The sequence below is a fragment of the Cyprinodon variegatus genome, unplaced genomic scaffold, assembly GCF_000732505.1.
Source record: "Cyprinodon variegatus isolate N-32 unplaced genomic scaffold, C_variegatus-1.0 Scaffold359, whole genome shotgun sequence".
Classification (NCBI taxonomy): Eukaryota; Metazoa; Chordata; class Actinopteri; order Cyprinodontiformes; family Cyprinodontidae; genus Cyprinodon; species Cyprinodon variegatus.
Genome location: NW_015150812.1, coordinates 421,792 through 443,562, shown reverse-complemented (window position 1 = coordinate 443,562; position 21,771 = coordinate 421,792). Strand labels below are relative to the sequence as shown.

Sequence of the window (21,771 nt, the reverse complement as noted above, 5' to 3'; positions counted from 1 at the left end):
ATAAAGAATGCTGCTTCCATCCTGGGAGAAAAATGACGAGTTTGAAAATATCATGAAAAATAACTTTCATTTAAAACTAGTGGAGTTAAAACCTTTGTTTGTTGCTGTCAGCTCTGCAGGAGCAGAGATCACGAGGATCGGGCTCTCTGATTGGATGACACGCCATCATCCAAATACATTTAAAAGTTTTGATTTTCCAACTCTGTAGCATGAAGTTATGAATGTGCTTCAAAACCTAACAGCTCAAGACAAGCGCCTGAAGATCAAAATAAATGTGGTTTTTGAACGCAGCACGACACTGAGTTTAAAGTAACGCAGTGTTGCTTTAATAACTGATGTGATGCATCTCTGGAAAAGGTTTAATAAATGTGCCGACTTGCAGAGAGAGAGCGTTCCTGCTAAGGGTTTACTCACCTTTTTCCATGAATGACGGCATCATGGAGGTCAGGTCGCTGAACTGTAACAAGATTTGATGGAGAAATTATCAAACAATAAAGGAACATTAACTTTACGGAACCTTGAAAAGTCTTCATACTGCAGAAGTTGTTCACATTAGTTCATGTTAAAACCATTATTTTTGTTCTTTATATCTGGGATTTATTTATTTAATCAAGGAAACTTTAACCCTCTGATGATTGCGTAACTTAACTGGTAGGGAGAGGCGGTGTAATCTGGATCTCTGAGCAAGACCCTTAACCCCCCACTGCTCCCCAATGGGATGGGTTAAATGCAGAGGTACATTTCTCCAATGTGAGATCAATAACGTTCAATTATTATTATAACTTCTGATGAGTTGAACTGAGTTTCATTTGACATATCAGTGTCAGAATAAACTGGCCTGACAACCAGCTGTTGAAAATCTGGGTTTATTTTCCAACAGAAACTAAAGCACTAAAGCCCAGCAGGAGCTTTTTTGGCTGCATGAGACTAAATGTTTAAGGAGTATGAAAACCTTTCAAGAAGCAGTTGTTTGCAGTGTCCCATCTGATCCTTCCTACCTCTCCCATCACGGCGATGGGGGTCTCTCCGGTGGCCTGAGCCACACGGTGCTCCACCAGGTAGAACATGTACTCATCATAAAGCAGCCGGATCAGATGAAATGAGCCGAAGCTGGCAGCGCTGCGCAGAGTCAGATCTCTGATCACCATTGAGCTAAAATGAAATAAAAAGAAAAAGAAAAATCACAGGGTTTGTATCTTTCTAAGGAGCGGCTCCGATGTTTGGGTCTTGCTGGTTTCCTACCTGTAGAACGACCACTTGAGCAGGAACTGGCGAGCAGCTTTGGGGAAACTGGGGCTGCCCTGGTGAGGCTTGAGGACCTGAGAGACCACGTTATCCAGCCATGAAGCCCACTGGTCCAGAGAGCTCTGCTGCTGCAGGGTGACCTTAAAGTCCTGCTCCAGGCGCTGCACCACGCTTTCGTCACACTGACAGACCCACGACGCCTGCTCCTGTTGGACACACAGACACACCCAGTGAGAGTCGCCGGAGCAAACTCTGGACGGTTTAAAGGCGCTGGGAGGCGGAGTTTACCTGGACGTTTGCAAAGTCAACCCTGTTGAGGTCAGAGAGCATCTGGTTAATCTGGGAGGTGTTCTGTAGGACGGCTCTGGCTGCCTGGGCCAGGTGGTTCAGACTGGTGTATCGCCTCAGAGTCTGAGCAAACGCACTCACCACTGCCACCTACAGCACAAACAAACTAATGAATGAACGATCAGGCCGAGTGGCAGCCTGGTTATAGAGGGAAACACTCATATTATCAGATGCATGTGAAACTTCTCCCTAAAAATCCCTACATGCCTGTGCAGCAGGATAAACAGCTACAGAGGGGCGGGTTTGGTTACCTTGGTGCGAACGATCTCCTGGGGGAAGCTGGTCATGGCGGTCGTCAGCCAACCCTCCAGACTTTTGGCGAAGTTTCTGATGGCCTGGGTGAGAGTGCCTGCAGAAACATCACGGCCTGGTTTACAAAGCAGCACCATCAGCAGGACTTCCCAGTGAAAAACTATTTAACACATTAAGACCAAGTTTTATACCTAACTGAAGTCTTCATATGATAAATAGCAAAAAGCACATAAAGTCTGACAGCATATGAAGCAGCTAGATGGGCTTTCAGGGTCTGTTCTACCTGATGAATATCTAGGTTATATAGATGCTGCACTTCTCTACCTTCTGGCTCCATATTCAGAGATCGGGTGAAGTGAATCCATTGCAGTGCTAACAGGTTAGCACTCCCTGTGCTAACCTGTTAGCATTATCTTTGACTTGTTAATAAATCAGATTTTTTCTGTTTAAAGTGAGACTTATGAAACATCTTTCTATCAATGTGTTATTTTTATCATCTAAATCTTCAATAATCGGATCAAAAAGAATAATTGGCAGCATATATTGGGGATCTGATGCTGCCAACAGGAAAATAATGTTTCAGAAAACCATAGAAACAGCTTTAACTGCTAAATGTTTGGGATTTTACAATAAAAAGGTCTCAAGTATCCTGGAACTGGATGATTTAAGGTTAGATCAGCCAGTTGATAAAAACAAATATAAAGATTTTCTCCAATCCATTAGTGGACAAGGGTCAAGCTTTTCCAGGCCGCACCTTCCCTGTTTTCAGGGATGTCATGATCTGATATTGGAAATCTGCATATTGGTCCGATAACAGTTTAAAATCTAATATTGTTTTATTTTGGCCAAAGACTGGCTCATTCCTGTGAGAACCGTTTCTACAAAGGCTCTTCTTTTTATAACTAGGAGACACTAAAGCTTGTTGGGCAGTCATAAATATTTAAATTATTTATACTTAGACACTGTATCCAGTTACAACAACAAATTTTCATAATAAAGACAAGTTTGTTTGCATATTTTTGCTGTTGTTTATATTAGATTTCTATTTTGCCACTAAAATAATTATACCTCATCCAAACATTATAAATATATCTGCATTATATTAGCGTTCATTATTTGGGTTTATTTCCACACTTGTGATTCTGTAATTAAAGCACATTGAGATTAAAAAAGCTTTGATTTTCATTTGAATAAAAGTATTTAATGCCTTTAACTAGCTTTTTTTTTCTGACTAAATGTTGCTGTCCTCCTCCTCTGTCACTGTGTTGCTGTTGGGTTTTGTTGTTTCAGATGGGACAAATCTCTGGCCAACTATGTAAAAAGCTTAAAGCAGCTAACAGGAAGTTGAGGACCGTAAAGTTGCTCTGCTTTTTTCCATCTGATCATATAGGATTTGTAAATGTTGGCAACCTTTTGGAAATTTCCCAGAGACGCCAACAGTCTACCTTCTTTCATTTTTTTTTTCTCAAAGGATAATTACAACTATGTTTGCTTTTATTATGCTAACTGCAGCAACAGCTTCCACTCAATGCTAAAAATAAAGCTCCCTATTTTTTTGTTTTGAAATAATGAAACCCTGTTTTATGGTAAATCCTCCAACACACACAGTGTGACATCACCTCCCCTCCTTACTTTAACTGTTACTAATCTCACGCTGAACCGATAGCAAGAACATGATGAAAACATTTTAAATCGTTTCACAAAAAAAAAACGATTCATCAGCAAGTCTTAGGTTAGAAGAAAAGGATCAGAATCTGATGAATAATCTCTGCTCAGAGTGTCTCGACTTTTCAAACCAGTGAAAACATCATGAGAACTGACTGGGAACAGGACGCAGCACATCAGGGATGAGGATCTCCACCAGAGCCTGGTACAGGATGTGATCGCAGCTCCTCATCCAGAGCCTGACCGGCTCATATTTACACAGAGCTACAAGCTTTTCTCTGGGAATCACACGCTCCAGGTCATCATCGCTGTGAAGGAAGAAAAGAAAAACGTAAATGTTGCTGCTTTAATCCAAAGTTTTATACCTTCACTGTATTCCTGAGTTCGGTCTGACCTGCTGGGGATGGCTGTGCTGCTGTCACTAGATGGCGGTGTTGAATTCCAGAAGGTCTGCCACAGATTTTCAACATAGTGAAAATGGAGATTCATCACCACGTCCAAAGTAGCCTGCAGGGGGGAGTCAGGGGGGGGTGGGGGCAGGACAAAACACACAGAGCTGAACCATGGCAACCAGAGACACAACAAAGTTTCTCCAAGCAGGCGGGCGGGCGGGCAGGCAGGCAGCCTCTGGCTCAGCCCGGCTCCTCCAGCTTTTACAGCTCTCTGCACCGTCAGGTTTTCCTTCTAACTGAAGCACATTTCATCAGTTTAGCTTCTTTCAGGGACCTGAACTGCAACGCGTCTCTCCTGTCAGGATGGATGAAAGCCGTGCTTTGTGCTTCAACACCAAGAACCTGATTGTAAACGGATTAGGAGTTTATCTAATGCAACAGCTTCATCAAAGGAGATCAGATTAATTTAATTTAGGGGGAAAAAATGAGGAAATCTGTTTCTTCTGCTCTAAACTGTTCATTGTTTCTGCAGAACATGCAGTGATCCCTTCCTCTGTCCACCACTTGCTGCAGGATCCTGTTACACGGCAGTGTAAGTCTCGATCACATGATATGCTTTTGCTTCCTCTCTGCCCGTCACCGTGGCAACCGTGTTTACAGTTGCCCCCAGCAACAGGTCAAACACTGAGCTCCAAAACAAAAGGAAGAATTCCCCATTCCCTCCAAACAAGCACGTTCTGCCTCCTTATCCCCTCCAATGAGTGTCTCCTGGCTCACGGCAGGAAAAACAACTTCACAGCATGAGGAAAAAGGACAGAGAGGGAGGAAAACAAAGGTGGAAGTGAACGTTACGACTACGAAGAGCAGCTTCCCCAGTCCAAACCTCTCTGGAGTCGGAAACCAAGGCTGTGGTTCCAGAGGTGATCTTTACACTAAAAGGCTTCACTAACTGAGCCTGGATACCTGATCCGTTGCCATGACACCAGTAAAAACTAGCACATCTCAAGGAATTAGAAAATCAATGGAAGTTTACTCAGATTAACGACATAAACAGTGATACATATCAAGATTTTATTACGGCAGATTTTAAAGGATTTCACCGTTACTGTTAGTTAAAAAAAACAAACATATTTTTATTGAATTTTAAAATGATTAAAAAAAGTTTTCTTAATAGGGCTGACTTTAAACTTGAGCAGATAGGTTAAAAAATAAGACCACCACAATGTTTAAATAGAAACTAAAGTCCTTCATATTCGATGTTTCTTGAACACCCAGAAATCACACAAGCAGCGTCACAGGTGCGGCTCCACTGGAAGTATTCAAGCTTACAAACCCTCTTAGTGTGACTTATGTTGCAGCAGAGCGGACGTTTGTGACGCTAATGTCAGAGTTTAGAACTGTAGCACGAATTCTCCAGCCAGCCCACATGAGACCAGAAGAAGAGCTTCAGAGAAAACATAAATAAGTCGACATCTGAAAAAAGGGAACAACTTCCCGGTAAAATGGGTTGGAACAGGAATAGGTTGTCTTAGTAATTAACTTAAGGAGAACAAATATCCTCAGTGGTTTAAATGCACTAAATGTTCCATGTTGAATAGCAAATGTCAAGCTCTGAAAGGCAATGCTTTATGTACAGATCTACTGTCATTGTTCTGCTCTCAGAATTAGAGATGAAACTTTAACTTCAGTTTATAGCAAATAAACTCTTCAAGGTAATATTTTATGCCTTATTGCTACATGGGATTAATTGTGCTATATTTCTAAAAACAAGCTCCGTCTAGATAAACGGCAGGCTTGTTCTGTAGAGATCCACTCGCTCTCCTTCTCCTCTGCAGCCTAAACTTTTATTGTTTTAATATGGATGTTTCTTTGTGCTTTTCATTTTACATTTTTACCTGTTTTTTTAATTGTATTGTTTGATTTCTTGTTGGAGATAGGCGCCAGCACCCTTCACAATCCTGCTTGGGATAGCATGACAGAAAATCGATGGATGGATGATTTATTGTTTTACAAATGAACCACCTCCTGTTTAGCAAGTTGAAAGCGTTTATAAACGTAATCATTATCATTCATGCTCACACTTCTTAAATTATCAGCCTTTTCTAAAAGAAGCTACATGATCACTGAACTAATCTGTTGGTTGAATAATATAAACAATGGATTTAGATTTAAAAAATGATTGGCCTTGTAATAAACATAATCAAAAATGTTAATCATTTCAAAGATGTGTTGTTAATATAGAACTGTTATGTTCTGGCACAGTCTACGGTCATAGTCAGCCTGTTTGTCCAGCATCAGTGAATGAAGGCCTCTATAAGGAGGATCGGCCACAAACAGTCCTGCACACGCAGCTGGATGTTCAGAGCGCCGTATTAAAGCCTATTAATGGAAAGTTGAGTAGAGGGAAAAGGTGTGGGTGAAAAATAGATAAGCCTTGAGAGGAATGGTGCCATGTCATCTGCTGGTGTTGGATCCAAATCCACCGGGTCCAAATTCAGCACAGGCACTTTGAGCTTCCCTCTGCTGACAAGCTGGATGGAGAGGCTGCTTTTAATTGTTCAGCAAGTCTTAGTTTCTGACCAAGTAAAATACTAACTGAACAAGGTTTTCCCTCTGCCTGAAGTAAAAAATATGAAGAACAAGGACGAGAGATGAGAGGAAGATGAGCGATGTTAAACCCAACATAGAAGAGAAGAAAATAAAGTAACCTATGCTTCCTTATTCCTCAGAGGTTGATCGGATCCTCATCACGCCTCACTGATGCACTCATTCATATACCAGTGGTCACATATAATATTTAGGTTTTTGAGAAGCAGGACTTTTAATTAACTGTCAGCTATTGTTATTCCAATGTAGCGTACACACACAGACATGCTGTTAATAGAGATTAATCGACAAACTCTTCTAAAACAAGCTTTAAGGTAATAAACCAAGAAGGCTTCAAATGTGTTTCTTTTGCAGCAAATTTCTGTCCAAAAAGGACAAAGATGGAGAAATGCAGAGACATTAGTCCATGGGAGCGTAGGGGAGACAGAAATGTGACGGAGGACAAAGACAGGAGCCTGTCCACCTGTCCGCAGACACAGTAACACAAAGGCTGGAGGGGAGGCCAGCGAGATGTCCACCCAGCGCACTGAAAGGTTAATTGGCAAGTCCTGAAAGCTGTGCAGAGATGAAAAGAGGGCTGGAACAAAGGAGGTGTGTGGAGAAGCTGAACAAGGCGAGGCAGCGATAATATGATCAACTTTGCTGCCTTAATCCCAAATTCTTGGCCTCATGTTTTCTGTTTCCCATCTTCATCCTGCATCAGTGATCTGTTCTGACAAGTAACCGCTATACTGTGATGAAACCCATCGTTTCCCTACAACTCTCTCATCCTCCATAAGATTTATCATTAGGAAATAAGACAAATACAACTGCTGCTTGGTTTGCCGATATCAGGACACGATGAAGGATTTATTTTTTCTTTTGTAAACAGATTCTGCTTCCGTGTTGTTATTTTAATGACCAGCTAAGTGAAGCAAAGGATTCAATTTGTGATCAACTGGATGAAGCAAGAACTGAAACTAAAACCTTGGCTTGACCTAAATGGTAAAGTAACTCATGAAACACTTTCTTTGTTTCAGCAAATTTAAATAAAACAAAACGTACACAGTAAACAAATTCAACAAACAGAGTAACTATGGAAACCTAGTGGTGATCGCTGATTGGACGTACAGTATATATTAGGTTTAAGTTCAAGACTCTCACTTATGGCGGCCGTGCACCTTTTCTACGACACGTTTTAACTCCACTTCACTTCTATTATTATTCTTTAACACTCAGTGAGTAGCATAACTGTCCAATTCGCAGTATTAGCATTGCTGTACAACAGCAAACAATGGAAACGTTTAAATCTGTTAACATTCCATTTATTTTAGGGGGGGGTCAGGAAAAAAGTATTGGTTCATAATCTGTAAACCATAACTAGATGCAGTTTTAACAAACACTTGAACTACTTACAAGGTCTGGTTTCTGAACCAAATTACTGATATAAATGTATCTCACCTCACAGTGGCCTCTGTAGAGAGTCTGCAGCTTTTTAATATCATTCATGCTCATGTGCTCAGGAAGAGGCTGTGTGCCCAGGTCCAGAGAGGGAAACGGAGGTAAGGAGTGAGACGTATCTGTGGAAATCAACATGGACCAGTGTTTATCTATAAAACCCCAAATGAAGCTAGAGTGACTCTAAAGGAATTAGTTGTGGATCTCATGTTTGATATAAACATCTTCGAATGTAGCTTAGAAATATCAAACCTGTCATTTTAAAAGGTCAAGGAACAACAAAAAAAGAAAGCTTTAGAGGCAGCCTCTGTTTTAGTTTACCGATATACTGCTGGTGCTGCTGGCTTTGAGCCGCCACCGACTGCTCTGGAGTGCTGCTGCAGTGCTGGGAGCTTCCACACAGGCTGTCGGACATGCTGTCCACCTTCTGCAGAGGCTTAAACCTGCACACACATGTGAGAGCGAGCCATGCAGGTTAGCTCACTGAAATAACCAAAAATGATCAGAGGACATATAACACAGCAGAAAATCATCTACAGCAATTTAATAAGAGTAGAAAAAGAAAGCAAAGCAAGGTCAGCTGGAGTCGGATGTGCAGTGGAGGGAAACCCTCCATACAACACAGAATCAACCAGGAGGTCACATAACAAACCAAGGAAACAATCTCAATGGACTCAGGTAGTAATGAGAAAGAGGAACTGGGCAAAAGCAGGGACAGAAAATCAGCTGACCAAGAAAAGAAAAACACCAAGGCACGCCTCACATTGCTAACAAAAAAGTTTGAGCAGCAAAGGCGCAGGGTGGCACCATTTTTACAGCCAATGCCAGAGGTTTGTTAATTCATCCATATTTATTGAATCTTTTAAGTTCTTTTATTTCAAAAACATCATAATTGAGAGAATGAATTTATGTTCCAATTGCTTATTTTTACATACACAACCCCAACCTGCTGTTTGTAGAGATCCTCTGAATACGGTTGATGTTTTTATTCCATTTTGGGTGACAGTGGCGTAGGATGCAGGAATGCCTTGCTTCTATCAGTGCGCCCCAGTGCAGCTGTGGCTACAGTGCAGCTTACCTCCATCAGCAGGTGAATGACTGAATACAGTGTAAAAGCACTTTGGAGGCTTCTTGAAAACATGTCTGCATTGTTTCACCCCTACAGTATAGTTCTCTTGTGATGATCCCAAAGTTCTTTCCATAAAATAATCATTAGAGCTCAAACCTGACCAAAGAAAAAGGCTCCTAGTAGAAAAAAAACAACATGGCCGAATAGGATCAATGTAACAGACTGCATAAAGTAAAGGATGTAGTACTTGAAAAAAATTTTTTATATTACATTGATTATTAATTATCTGACTTTTGTCTTTATAATTGTAAATGTATATATTTCTGATTATAAAACATTATTTTCTGACTCCTCTGCTGTCAGTTCATTAGAAATCATTCTTTAAACTTTCTGTCAACAAGGAAAAGATCAATACAGATACACTTACAGAATATTTATTTTAGCTTCAAAGTATTAAAATTGTTTAAAAGTCAGTTCAAGCTGATCTACTTATATATTTTTTTGTGGATATATTTTCTTCCAGCCATAATTTTTCTAAGCAGCCTAAAGTAACAAGTTAATTTTAGGGAATAAAGTAGAATAAATCTGATAGTTTTGCTAAACTTTTTATTTTATGCCAATTAATATTCATACATCATTTAATCTCCATGTCTTGTTTTTTATAAACACTGGTTTTAAAGTATTTTATCAGTATTTAGTCTCAGATATCATCTAAAAGGAGAGCATAAATGTAAAGTAGAAGGAGGAGGACAGTGTTGCAGTGCGTACAGTTAACAAACGGCAACAACTATGACAGAAAATTACTAAGTGTTGTGGAAAAAAACCTAACTTATTCGATAATTATGGTACAAGTTCAGAGGAGTCTGACCTCTGTTTCTGGTGGACAGGCTGCTGCCTCATTGCCATGTACTGGGTGTCCTCCTGCAGCCGGTTCAGTGGAGAATCTGGCTTCACCCGGATGCCATAGTAATGGTACTTGGAGTTGCCTCTGAAGCAAAAAGAGAAAATATTCAGAAAGCAGTGAAAAAAGCCTCCCCATCAGTGTAATTACTGTCTTTGCTCTTCACCACCAGTCCCTCAGTGCATAATCGTATTCAATGAATCTTGAAAACTTATGCAATCCCTATTATCAGCGTCCTCCTACCTTGTGCCAAGGCGCCGCGTCCTTAGGCCCATAAAGACTGAGCGGATGAGTTTCCCAAAGGATGCTGCGTTGACAGGATCCAGTTTCTGCTCCTGACAGTGTCTTAGGTAATGGTTATACAGGGAGCACCGGGGCAGGCTCACCCCCTCCGCCGTCTCATAGTTGTCCAGCAGCCACTGAAGCTAAAAACAGAGAAGAATATATTTGTACCATCAGCGTTTCCAGGAGACGAGCCTGCTCTGTGATGGTCAGCTGCAGAGCAGAGCAAAGGAAGATCTTTTTATCATAACAGAAGCCAACATAAAACGAGCATCACTTGGCCTCGGGTTTTGAAATATCAGGGATTTTACTAAAATGAATCTGTGTCAAAACATTTGACTTATTTCTTAGCTCAAGCTGCAAACGAGCAGGTCAATCTGATCTGATGAGATCCTTACTAAGTCTGAATGATTTCCATATAAATGCTGCCTAATGCAGGAATGCTTCTCCTGTTCGAATGTTGAAAACAAAGTTAAACGAAGACCTTTAATCACATCCTTTAAACCTTTTTTAATACTATACAATCTTACACCTTGCAAAAAATCCTTTTCCAACGACTACAAGAAGGAAAAAATATTTAAATGCATCAAAATCAGAATCAATTATGTGACAAATTAGAAACAAAAATGTACAATTGAAAAACAAAAAAAATAAAAAGAAAAGAAACTAAATAGTAAAATAAAATAATATAAATCAAACACTTAAATGAGGAAATACTAATTAAATTTTAAATTTTACAAACAAAAATAAACCGAAAGCATCAAATATCTTGTTGCTCTTTCCCTTTTTTGTAACCTGTTCCAGTACTGATGTTTTTTTCTGGATTATATCCGTTAAAGACATTTAATCAAAAAAAGCTTAAGCTTCATAATTCAGCTTAATAAATGAACCAGAGTGGCTTTTTTTTTTCTTTAATGTTTTCATGCTGGAGAGATGTTGTACCCATCATTGATAAGTAATCACAAACAGTCCATGGAGACAGTTTTAATGGTCTAACCAGCGAGTTTTTTCTATAGCAGCTTGGGCTTTACAGAACAGACATCTCACAATCAATATTCCATTAAACATTCCTCTAGAAAACAACAAAAACATGGTAAATCAAGATGGTATTATCTTTTAAGTTTTATATTTAACATAGTTTATTAGATGTTAAATGTGTTGCTGAATATCACTTTATTTTGTCTTTTTTTTCTTTAGCAGTTTTCATCTTCATTCTCCTTTTATAACACAGTATGTTCATCTTTCTGTGTTGCTCTGTTCAGTCATGCTGATCTAAACTACACTATAATATGCGGTAAAGATCTTCCTGAATAAGTGAGACCAAACACCAAATGTTAAAAGGGAGACTTGGCTGCTTTAGCTCAGTGTGCTCAGATATCCTCAGGTAACTGTGGAAGAAAGCAACTGGATATTTGATTTTAGAATTATATTTTTAAGAAAGCACTAAGATTAGAACATGTGGACAAATGCTTTTTTTTTTTTTTCAAGTTTTACCACATAAAATACTTCATAAAATTTTTTTTGGGGAGCTTATTTTTCAATGAGTCATATCAAAAAAGAAAATAAGAAATAATTTTAGCCTTTAGCACTGGCTTTGTATATGTGTCTGATTTATCCGTTTCAGTTCTATCCCATGGTCTTATTTTAATGATGAATCAGCTGGAACGACTGAGTTTTTCTTTTACTTTGCAAAATGAAAAACAGTTGAAAGACAAACAATATTGAATGTCTACTCAAAGGTCCAGGAAGCAAACGGTTCAGACTCCAAAGCTTACAGCTTGTTATCTGGAATGGGTTCATACTAATTCGATTTAAAATTCATGTCGGAATCAAGTAACCTCAAGTATGGGGTAGGAGAACAGAGACCTTAAATGGTTTTGATTAGCTCTGCTCACCACGGGAATCCAGTGTGATCTTTGCTCCCCACGTGCAGTTTACTTTATTTTCCTTATTGGTTAAAATCTCTCTTTTTTTTAATCCAAATTCATCAGGAATGCAAAGCTAAATTTTTTATATTTAACAAAAAGAAATAATTTTGGTCCGGTTACCTAACCTGAACAGAACAAGCTTAATCTTATTTTTTGTCTGTGAGTGACACAAAATGGATATATATCTTCGTAGGCATTGAGCCGCATGATAAAGGCCTGACAGGAGAATTGGAAGATGTGGAGTCAGTTGTTTATACACTAAAATCTGCTAAAAATGTAATGACTAAACAGAAAACTTAAAATGCTGTAAAGTTATGTAACTTCTGTTAGTACATCAATGTTTTCCAAGTAAAATGACCAGATATAAAAACCAAAAATAAAGCTAGCCAGTGAAAACGAATTCGATTACTCTTATAATGAAAGTAAGAAAAACAATCAGTAATAAACCATGCATCAAAGGAATCATCTCAAATCTGCATGTCATGAAAAGTAAAAGCACACAGCTCTGATTTCAGATCAAGAATTAAAAGAAAATAATATCAAAATAAAATTAGAAAGGAAATAGTGTATTTCACTGAGCAGACACAAGCAGAACACAGAGGCTAGAGATTCAGTCGTCACTTTCTGATGTTTCCTTACATAGAAAGTTCCTGTTTGACTTACATGGCTGTTGAGCAGGCTGCTTTTGTGACTGGCAATTCCTTCAGACTTTTGGAGGTTTTCAATCGCCATTTCAAGCTGAAGAAAGAAGCATGCAAAACAGAAAAAAAGGACACAGAAGGGGGAGGATGCAGAGCGAAAAGAGGGAGAGAGAGAGAGAGAGAGGAAAAGAAATAACCAGGGACATAATGTTGGGGGAAAAAGAAGCGAGAAGGGAAATAAGACTGTTAGAAAGCAGCCAGATCTGTGCATTTCCATTCAAATAGTCAGTGTTGCAGCCAAATCAATTATTGGCTGACAAAAGCATGCAAATCAGGGGACTCATAGGGTTAAGCGGCTCAGTGAAGGTCCTAACACCAAAGTATGCAAAACTAGAACAACAAACAGGGATACGGGTCACATCCAGACCTGGGACGGAGGATCAACAATGTCAATCATCTCAGAGTTTAATAAAAGCAGAGAAAACATCAGTAAAACCAAAGAAGTAGATAAGGCAAGATGATACTATGTCAAAATTAAGCACTAAATATATTAACCCTACATAATTCTAAAACTTTATAAGAAAAACATCTAAACAAAAAACAATCCAAGTCTGCTTAAAGCTTTAACTGAGTGAGTAAAGCAGGAGGATTTTCTAAAGTTAAGGATGAAAATCTATGAAAACTGCACTAAACTTCAGACATGAGAGAAGAAAGAGAAGCAGGCAGTGTTCAAAGAGAGCTCCAGAGGACCCTTAGCCAAATGGTAATAAGCCCCAGGGGTTTCTTTGTTTCAGGGGGTGCTCAAGGCCTGTGAAAACCCATAAAACAAGGCAGCGCTTCCTTAAGGCAAAGTCCCACTTCTACAGGCTTACGGCCTAGCACCACTTTTCTCTCAGTGATTGTTCATATAACAGTACAACAGCTCCTGATGCGGACCCCTGGCATAAAGGATGGTTAGTCTGGACATGGGTACTGACTGGTGAGACAATAGAAACTACAGCTATAACAGCCCCACCACAGGAGCAGGAGTTATCCTCACCATTGCTGAGGAGGAGCGAGACGAGTGTGAGATGTGGTTGCGGTTTCCGTCCAAGCCTCCGCTATGAAGCAGGTAGGTGCTGCCACCGGAGATGATGTGGCTGCTGCCCACGTCCATGGCAATGCCGACCATGCCATGAGGAGGCACGCCACTGCTGGCGGAGGAGACCACAGTGGTGACGTGGGTTCCACCAGCCTGGGAGTCAAAGTAGGTCCCTCCGCTACCTTGTCCATACAGCTGAGAGTCAGGGTTGTAGGAGTAGGCTGTTCGGCTGGAGAAAGATCACTGCAGTTAGCATGACATGCTTTTTAAATCCATCTCACATTATATGATACTGAAATACACTGAATCCTGTTTGAGGGGATTGTGGAAAAAAGAGATGCACTTAGAAATCAATTAATGGGCAAGAACTGTCCGACCTTTTAGCTCGATAGGCCCCCGATTAGTCGGAAACCTAGTGAATGCATCACACAGTAAGAAAACTACTCAGTACTGCTGCACATCATACTAATTGCTGCATTAGCCTGTTTTGTAGCTAAATTCTGAGCTTCAGTAACATTTTAGTTAAATTAACTTTTATTGCCATCTGAAGTCGATTTTCAATGGCTGAGCTAGTAAAGCTCCCTAAGAGAAAAGAAAGAGAAACATAGTGGTAAAATGTGGGATAGTCTTTATCAGCTTGTAATGAAAACATCCAACATTAGTATGTCAACTACATGCTTTCCTGTTATGCTGTTCTGCCCTTTAGTGAGAACTCGTGGGGCTATAACGGGATCTTTTCTTTCCAAAATAAGGCATAGGAAGTGATGACAAGTTAAACTAAAGGCTGCTGTTTTAGTAATGCTGGCTGATGCCACCCTGCCATATTCTGAACATTTTAATCATTCCTTTAACATTATCGATTCTAATTGGCTGCAGGGTCTTCGTTAAAAGGTGCTGTAGGAGCCTTTTTAAGGACCCTGATTGTTGAAAGTTTTTGGTCTAGCTCAAATGTTGGCTGCACTTGCCCTATGAAACTATACCTTGTATCATTTAACATAACATTTAAAAATAATATTACTTCCCTCTGCTGATTAAATCTAATTTGCCATTTGCTGCTGATTGAGCTACAGGTTCTGTGGCCAAATCAGATTAACTTTGTAACAAGTCATAATGACAGTTATTAAATAATACAAAAATGTACAATGTTAATGGTAAAGGAGCAATAATTACAAAACTGCATTAGTTATTACGATAGATGACATTTAACATTTATTTATTTTGTAATTGTTCGTGGTAAAAATGGGATAAGGCCCTTGGAAGTGTCCATTATTGGACATGAATGCTTGGAAAACAAATTCTCATTAGTGTTTGTCCAGTGTAAAGTAAGGTACACAAACATTGTCATGGTGACGATATTTAAGAATGCTTATTTGAATATTTTTTCTCTTGATAATTTTACATTTCTGGATGTTTTGCATATTTAATAATAACACCTCAGCCAACCTTAAAATACTGTCAAAATGCGTTTTATTTAAGTTATTTTGCATTTATTTCAACACCTATTTGTCAGTTATTTATGATTCTGTTGGTATTTATGTCAACTTGGAAGGCAAGTTCCAAGTTAAGATTAAAAAATGTTTATGTAAATAAAAATATTCTTTATGCTTTTAATTATCAAATATTTTCCTTGATTTCGATATCTAGCTTCAAATTTCAGTATGGTGACAACTCTAGTGTAAAGCAACAGGTCTGCTGAGAGATATTTGTGTTCAAAGGGAAGATGACTAACTGATGTCACAATATTTGGTATTATCGTAGTAAAATGAATCACTGAAACTTTAAGAAAAAAACAAAACAACTGAGCCTTAATTATTCTAAATGGCAAGTTGATTGGAGCTACATTAAAACCAGTTGGTGACACATATAAAACAAATAGTGTAGGAGATCTTATCGGTCACCGTTTATCAACACAACACTTGTTCAAACTTGAGTCACAAAGATCACCGGATCAACAATCATTGGATGCTAAATGCAGGTGTAGCTCTGAGTCAGACTTTGAAAGAAATACCTGGAGGTTTTTTCACTACTAAGACTGTTTTTTTCCCCTTCCCATTTATTATTTAGTGCCTTTAAACAGAACCTAAAAACCTCATTAACAAAGTAAAATGAAAGAACCGGTCTTACATAGTTCCGTTGGTATAAACAGCTTCCTCGCTTTCTCCTACATATTGTACTTGGGACTGGTAGACATGTGGCACCTGCTGCTCATACAAAGATAAAATTAAAAAAAAGGAGAGTTTAGAGTTAAAACAGCAGTGCTTAGGTAAAACACACTGAAAAAACAACAGTAAAAAACTATCCACCCCTTGGCTTATTGACAATCTGTCCAAACAGACGTTGCTGAATCGGAAAAAAAAATAAATAAATATTTCACCGCAGAAGGGTGTGTGAAAGAAAAAATAAATGACTAAAATAACATGAGAACATATAATAAAAATACATAAATGTATTCAATGAGACAAAAAAAACAAAAAAACAAACAATTTTTTCTATGCGTTTTTGTTTTAGGTGAACAATATTTGACATTATTTTATTGTTATATTATATATTGTATAGCTATGGTAATATTTTAGTGTTAATGTGTATTTATCATGTTATTGTGATTTTGTTTATTTCTGCAATGCAATATTGTCTTAAATCCCTCTTAGTGCTGCCCTCTTAGGGTTGAAGAGTGGCTACTGCTGATTTATTTTCCTATTGGCTCAAACAGAATGTGATTCTAAGATGTATTTATCAAGAGCCTTTCATAGAGGAAAGCTTCACAAAGCCATATACAGAAAAAGGCAACATAAAGAAGGACGACAAACTAGTCCTTCTAGGGCTAAATCAAAACATCTTTTTTTTTAAGCCCTACACAAAGCTCTTATCATTTGTCAATATCATTTTATCCATATTCAATTTTGACTCTAAAAAGCTTGTCTCTGTAGTAAAAGCCACATCTTGTCTCTGATTAAATTTCCCAGGACAAATGTGAAAGACGATTCCAACCATGTTGGTTGTATTTTGTTAAAGTTATCTGTGTACTGGTTTATGCTTAACAGGGGGTGAGTTACACTTTACACTTTAATGTGACACATTAAAGTGACACACAATTTTGCTATTAATAATTAAAAAAACAAAACAAAAAAAAAAACACATGAGATTGAAGTAATGCAGATTTGTGCTGCCAAACTGCACAAACCTGTTTTCCCTTGCGTTTGGGAGATTTTATTTTGTATTTTCCCACATAGCAAATGCATTTTACTTTGCAACCACATCTCTCTTTCCTCAGGTGCTGAATTTTCTTCAGGTCCAAATCCATCCTCTTGAGTCTAGGCTTCTATTTAGGTCACTCAAAGAGCCCCCTGCCCTCTTTAGAGCAATGCAATGCTAAACATCTGTGTGTCATTACAGATAACAGCAGAAATGTAGGTTCTTCAAGACGAGCATTGTGCTGGTGTGACTTTACTGGTTTTATGGCTACAACCGAAGCATTTGGTTTCTAAAGCAGCCGTTATGGCACACTTTGGCTAAACGAAATGAAAATATGTTTTTGCCAATCCATAATCATAACCGTTCAGTCCTCGCTATTAAAAATGAAAACTCTTTTTCTGTTGTTAATTAACTCTATATCCCATCTTTAAATAAAGAAAGCATTAGTCTCTGTGGGTTTTGGTTTCTCCACACTGGATAAAGATAATCCAATTTATAATTTTTTTTATCTGAGGCTATAAAACAGAAGCAAAACATTGTTTTATTAAAAAAAAAAAAACTTACGCCTTACCTGGGGTGCCAATATATTTGGATGTAAAGCAATTACATTTAATTCTTTTCAACTGATTATGAAGTTCATCATAACCTTAACACAGAGAGAAATGTAGGTTCTATATGAGGTTGAGATGATGAAGTTACACGATAAAAGATATATGATCTACTAAACTATGACAATGGAGGAAAACGTTGTGGAAAATGGTTGGGTTTTGGTTCAAGCCTTCAGGAGAAACATTATAAATCTGCAGCAGGTAGAAAACAAAGACTCCTCCTCATTACAAGGTAACATGTCACATTGAACACCTAAGCCCCAAACTGTCCATAGCCCTGGCAGTTTTAGATTTGGAACCATTTCTATCCAACAAGAAGTTTGTTTATGATTGGTGATCAGATTACATCATCCGAAAATTTGACCATGCAAAAAATCTTTCATAACAAAATCTTACTTTCATTTTATTATCAAATCCAGAGTCACAATCAATCGATAGGCCCTTTATTATAATCAATGAATATTTGTTTTTCTGATTTTTAGGGTATTTTAATCACCTGTTTTGGTGACGAGCTCAGAGTTTTCCACGTTGAAAGGCCTCCTCAGCATCCCTCTAACTGTAAACTCTTTCAACAGATTTTCTATCAGATTTAAGCCGGGACTCTGGCTGGCTGCTTCGAAATATTAATTTTACATTGAATTGGAGGAAACATGTTGATAAAAATATTACTGTAAACATGCTCTTTGTTAAGTGCAGCATTTGAATAATGCTGCACTTAACAATGCCAACATTATTGCAGCTGAAATCATTCCAGTTTATGTTTAAATCTGAGCTTCTCTCTGTATGTTTAGCATGTTGATAAGAGTCCTTCCTTCATAAGACTGACAGCCCTATGAGAGTTTCTTAGAGGAAGGGGGGGGGGGGGGGGGGGGGGGGTGCTGACAACAACCTTGCAGATGTTTTAACAAAAGTATTTCAATAAAGATGTTTCTAACAAAATGAGGTGGAATACAGTATCAACACCAACTCTTATGAGGACAAAAAAAACCTAAAGAGCCTGATACCTCCCTTCACATTGGGGAAAAGGAAGCTCCTGTGCCAAATAAGAAAAAGAAAACTGCCTGACTAACTCAGGTTTCACAGCTCAGCCACAGAATAAAATGTTCCATATCTTCAAGTGGTAGAGGAAGATAATGAGTAAGATCAGGATTTATATTTACCAAACAAAACCGAAATGTTTAAAGTCTAATCATAAATTCATTAAATCTCTTAATTTTGTATTTTGGATAGAATCCAATCAAGTGAGATTCTTTTTCTGATTGACTAAGTCTTTGATTTATTCATATTATATTATATTTTTATTACATATAAAAAAATAAATCAATCATCAATGAGTAAAATCATGATTTTGCTAAAGAGAGAAAACGTGTTGAATCCAGCCAGGCCCTGTTACAAAATACAATTTCCTCTTTTGTTCATTCTTAAATTATCTGTGCCAAACCACATTTACTGGTTTTATTTTACTAGCTACACTCATTACTACCCGACCTGAAGGGTCTTGGAATTACTTTAATGAACCTTTATGACAACATTAAGTGGACAATAAATGCCCATAATCAGCAGACGGGCAGTAAACAAAGTCACCGATATAACAGTATGAATCACTTCTAAGGCTTTGTGTGATCACAGAAAACCAAAATAAGAGCATTGATACACAAATAGAGAGATTATGGAGCAGTGAACCTTTCAAGGATTGGCTGCTCTACAAAGACTATTGTAACAAAGAGTAACTAAGAAGGGCCTAGTTAAAGTCTAGATGTAAAACTGAATGGAACGCTGTGATGAGATATTAGGAAGATTCATAATGTAAATGGCTAAACTGAAATATATATATTAAAAAAAATTGAAGTAGCCTGTAACAAGTCAAGGGGTGTCCAAAGCTTTTCAGAACACGGTACAGGTATGCACAGTACTGTGTACCTGCTGGGAGGCCCTGGATACTGATACTTGTCCTCCTTTCTGAGCTGAGCCTATGGCTTGAACCAGCACCCTCTGTGTGAATATGAGACACAACTCAATTACATAGGTACACACATTCAAACACTAGACTAAACACACACAGGTCAAAACATCATAGTCAGAAAACACCGACTACTATGTTAAACTCTGCTTCTTTCTGAAAAGATAATGTTGACAAGTCAGTGACAAACAAGTGGTTAAAACACAGGAATGTGGTGACAAGTGGGATGGAAATGAGATGAGAAATGTTGGCTTTAATGTTTCTGACATGCAATCTAATCTCTCTGCCAGCAACAGCCTTTTTGTAGAACCAAATGATAGAAAGACAGCTGTTAGTAACTTAAAGTTTTATACCTATATTTCTGATCAACAACCGATCTAAGAACTTAAACAAGGTTTCTGCTTGTGTTATTTAGAAAGATTATTGTTGGTGCATTCAAAAGTATGCAGCTCACTGCACTGAATCATTAAAAAAAGATTTACTATAAGCTCTTGACCACAGTAAAGATTTTCTTAACTGGGATTAAGGAGTCTAATGAGTATAGGCTTTATCCTGTCCTTATGGAAGCAGCAGGGCAGTCCTGTCTCCCTACCTGCTGGGAGGCGGGGACTGGCTGTACCACAGGAGCCTGGGCTGATGATGATGTCCGCAGCGTTGCCACACCAGTGGGGGTGTCTGCCGCTGCCTCTGAGTTCTGCATGCTGGAAAACAAAAAGGACAAATAAATACAGGATAGTCCTACATTAGCCCACTGCATAAACTTCGGAGGTGATACATTTTTAAAACCGGAGGTGAATTAAGATGATTGTTGAGTAGAATAGGACGATGTTTCGTTCAATTGCTATTGATCATTGGCTCTTCAGTCAGAAACTGAAAAAATCCAACACTTTTCCAATCCATGATTGTCTAAGAAGTCGGCGTTTGTAGGTTATGCTGAAATACAGTGTGAAGTTCTCACCAAACTTTAGAAATTAAGGTAGCTGAAACATGAGCAAACATTACTAAAGAATAAGATACCATATGCAAGACCAGGAACATTTCACCAGAAATATTCCTAATATGTAGAAAAATGTTTTAAGTATCCTTGTGATTCTTGGTCATTTTGTGTGAATTTTACATTTGCTCCTATACCCTGGTTTGATATAACTGAAAGAGACCCACAAAACAGACAGTGGCAGGGTCACTTTTGTTGCTTTTTTACTTTGGTTTAATGACTATTCTCTAAATATAATAAAAACAAACCCATCCATCCATCCATCCATCTTTTGTGTCACGCTTATCCCAAGGGGGTTCGCTGTCTAAGTGGGAGAGGCGGGGTAAACCCTGGAAAGGTCTCGAGTCCATCGCAGGGCAACACAGAGACAAACAGGACAAACAATCATTCACACACACAATTACACCTAAGGAAGATTTAGAGAAGCCAATTTATCTAAGAGTCATGTTTTTGGTGGGAGGAAGCCGGAGTAACCAGAGAAAGCCCACCATTGCACTGGGAGAACATGCAAACTCCAAGCATAAAGACCCCAGGCCGGGAATCCAACCTGGAACCTTCTTGCTGCAAAGCAGCAGTGCTACCCACTGCGCCACTGAGCAGCCCAAAAGAAACCCTAAGATCCACTGGCTTTTTAAATTTTATTTTAATCAAAGACAATGGGACTAACACAGTGCACTCCAGTAAAAGTCTTCGTATCAGAACAGACTAATGAGGGAAAGCTATAGCAGAGGAGCTAAAATTACCAACAGGGTTGAGTGGTTTCCTGAAGGCCAAACCCACTACCACTACTTTGCTTTCCACTGGGTCACAGTGTGTGCAGCATAGCAAAGGGGAGCTAAAAATGGAGCGACACAAAGGCTCTTTAAAAATAAAAGACACAGGGAGAAGGAAGAAAGAGCTGGGGTACGACATGCAAAAGAATGGTACAGCAAGGGGGGAGGAGAAAAAAAGTTCCCTACTTTCCAAAATATTGGAAGAAAGAATAAAAAAGATTGGGGTTTCATCCCCTGCTAGGTTCCTGATGATATCCTGCATGAGTTTTAAATGAGAGACGTCTCCAAGCGCTCCAATAATCCAGCTGATATGAGGAAATTCCTCAATGCTTTGTAAACGCTCTCCAGTTGCTATGGTGAGGGATCCATGACGACCACCATGAGAAAACCCCCCAC

The 21,771-nt window shown here is 38.6% G+C and overlaps 1 protein-coding gene across 7 annotated transcripts in view; it reads right to left on the bottom strand.

Annotated features, from left to right (window-relative positions):
* Positions 1-21,771, bottom strand: part of rfx2 (regulatory factor X2) — a 37,195-nt gene that overhangs the window by 1,749 nt on the left and 13,675 nt on the right. For 2 of the 7 annotated variants that reach the window (XM_015386214.1, XM_015386215.1), the window contains exons 2-17: positions 20,201-20,309; positions 19,569-19,640; positions 15,973-16,049; positions 13,807-14,077; positions 12,790-12,864; positions 10,160-10,341; positions 9,884-10,003; positions 8,268-8,389; positions 7,950-8,068; positions 3,905-4,017; positions 3,667-3,818; positions 1,845-1,942; positions 1,534-1,683; positions 1,243-1,451; positions 999-1,152; positions 415-457 (exon numbers count right to left, since the gene is read on the bottom strand). In XM_015386214.1, the coding sequence (XP_015241700.1) occupies positions 415-457; positions 999-1,152; positions 1,243-1,451; positions 1,534-1,683; positions 1,845-1,942; positions 3,667-3,818; positions 3,905-4,017; positions 7,950-8,068; positions 8,268-8,389; positions 9,884-10,003; positions 10,160-10,341; positions 12,790-12,864; positions 13,807-14,077; positions 15,973-16,049; positions 19,569-19,640; positions 20,201-20,308 (2,065 nt within the window). In that variant the 5' untranslated portion in view covers position 20,309. Of the gene's footprint in view, positions 1-414; positions 458-998; positions 1,153-1,242; positions 1,452-1,533; positions 1,684-1,844; positions 1,943-3,666; positions 3,819-3,904; positions 4,018-7,949; positions 8,069-8,267; positions 8,390-9,883; positions 10,004-10,159; positions 10,342-12,789; positions 12,865-13,806; positions 14,078-15,972; positions 16,050-19,568; positions 19,641-20,200; positions 20,310-21,561; positions 21,583-21,771 lie in introns of those variants that run through there. The other 5 variants (XM_015386217.1, XM_015386218.1, XM_015386216.1 and 2 more) reach the window with 4 other exon arrangements.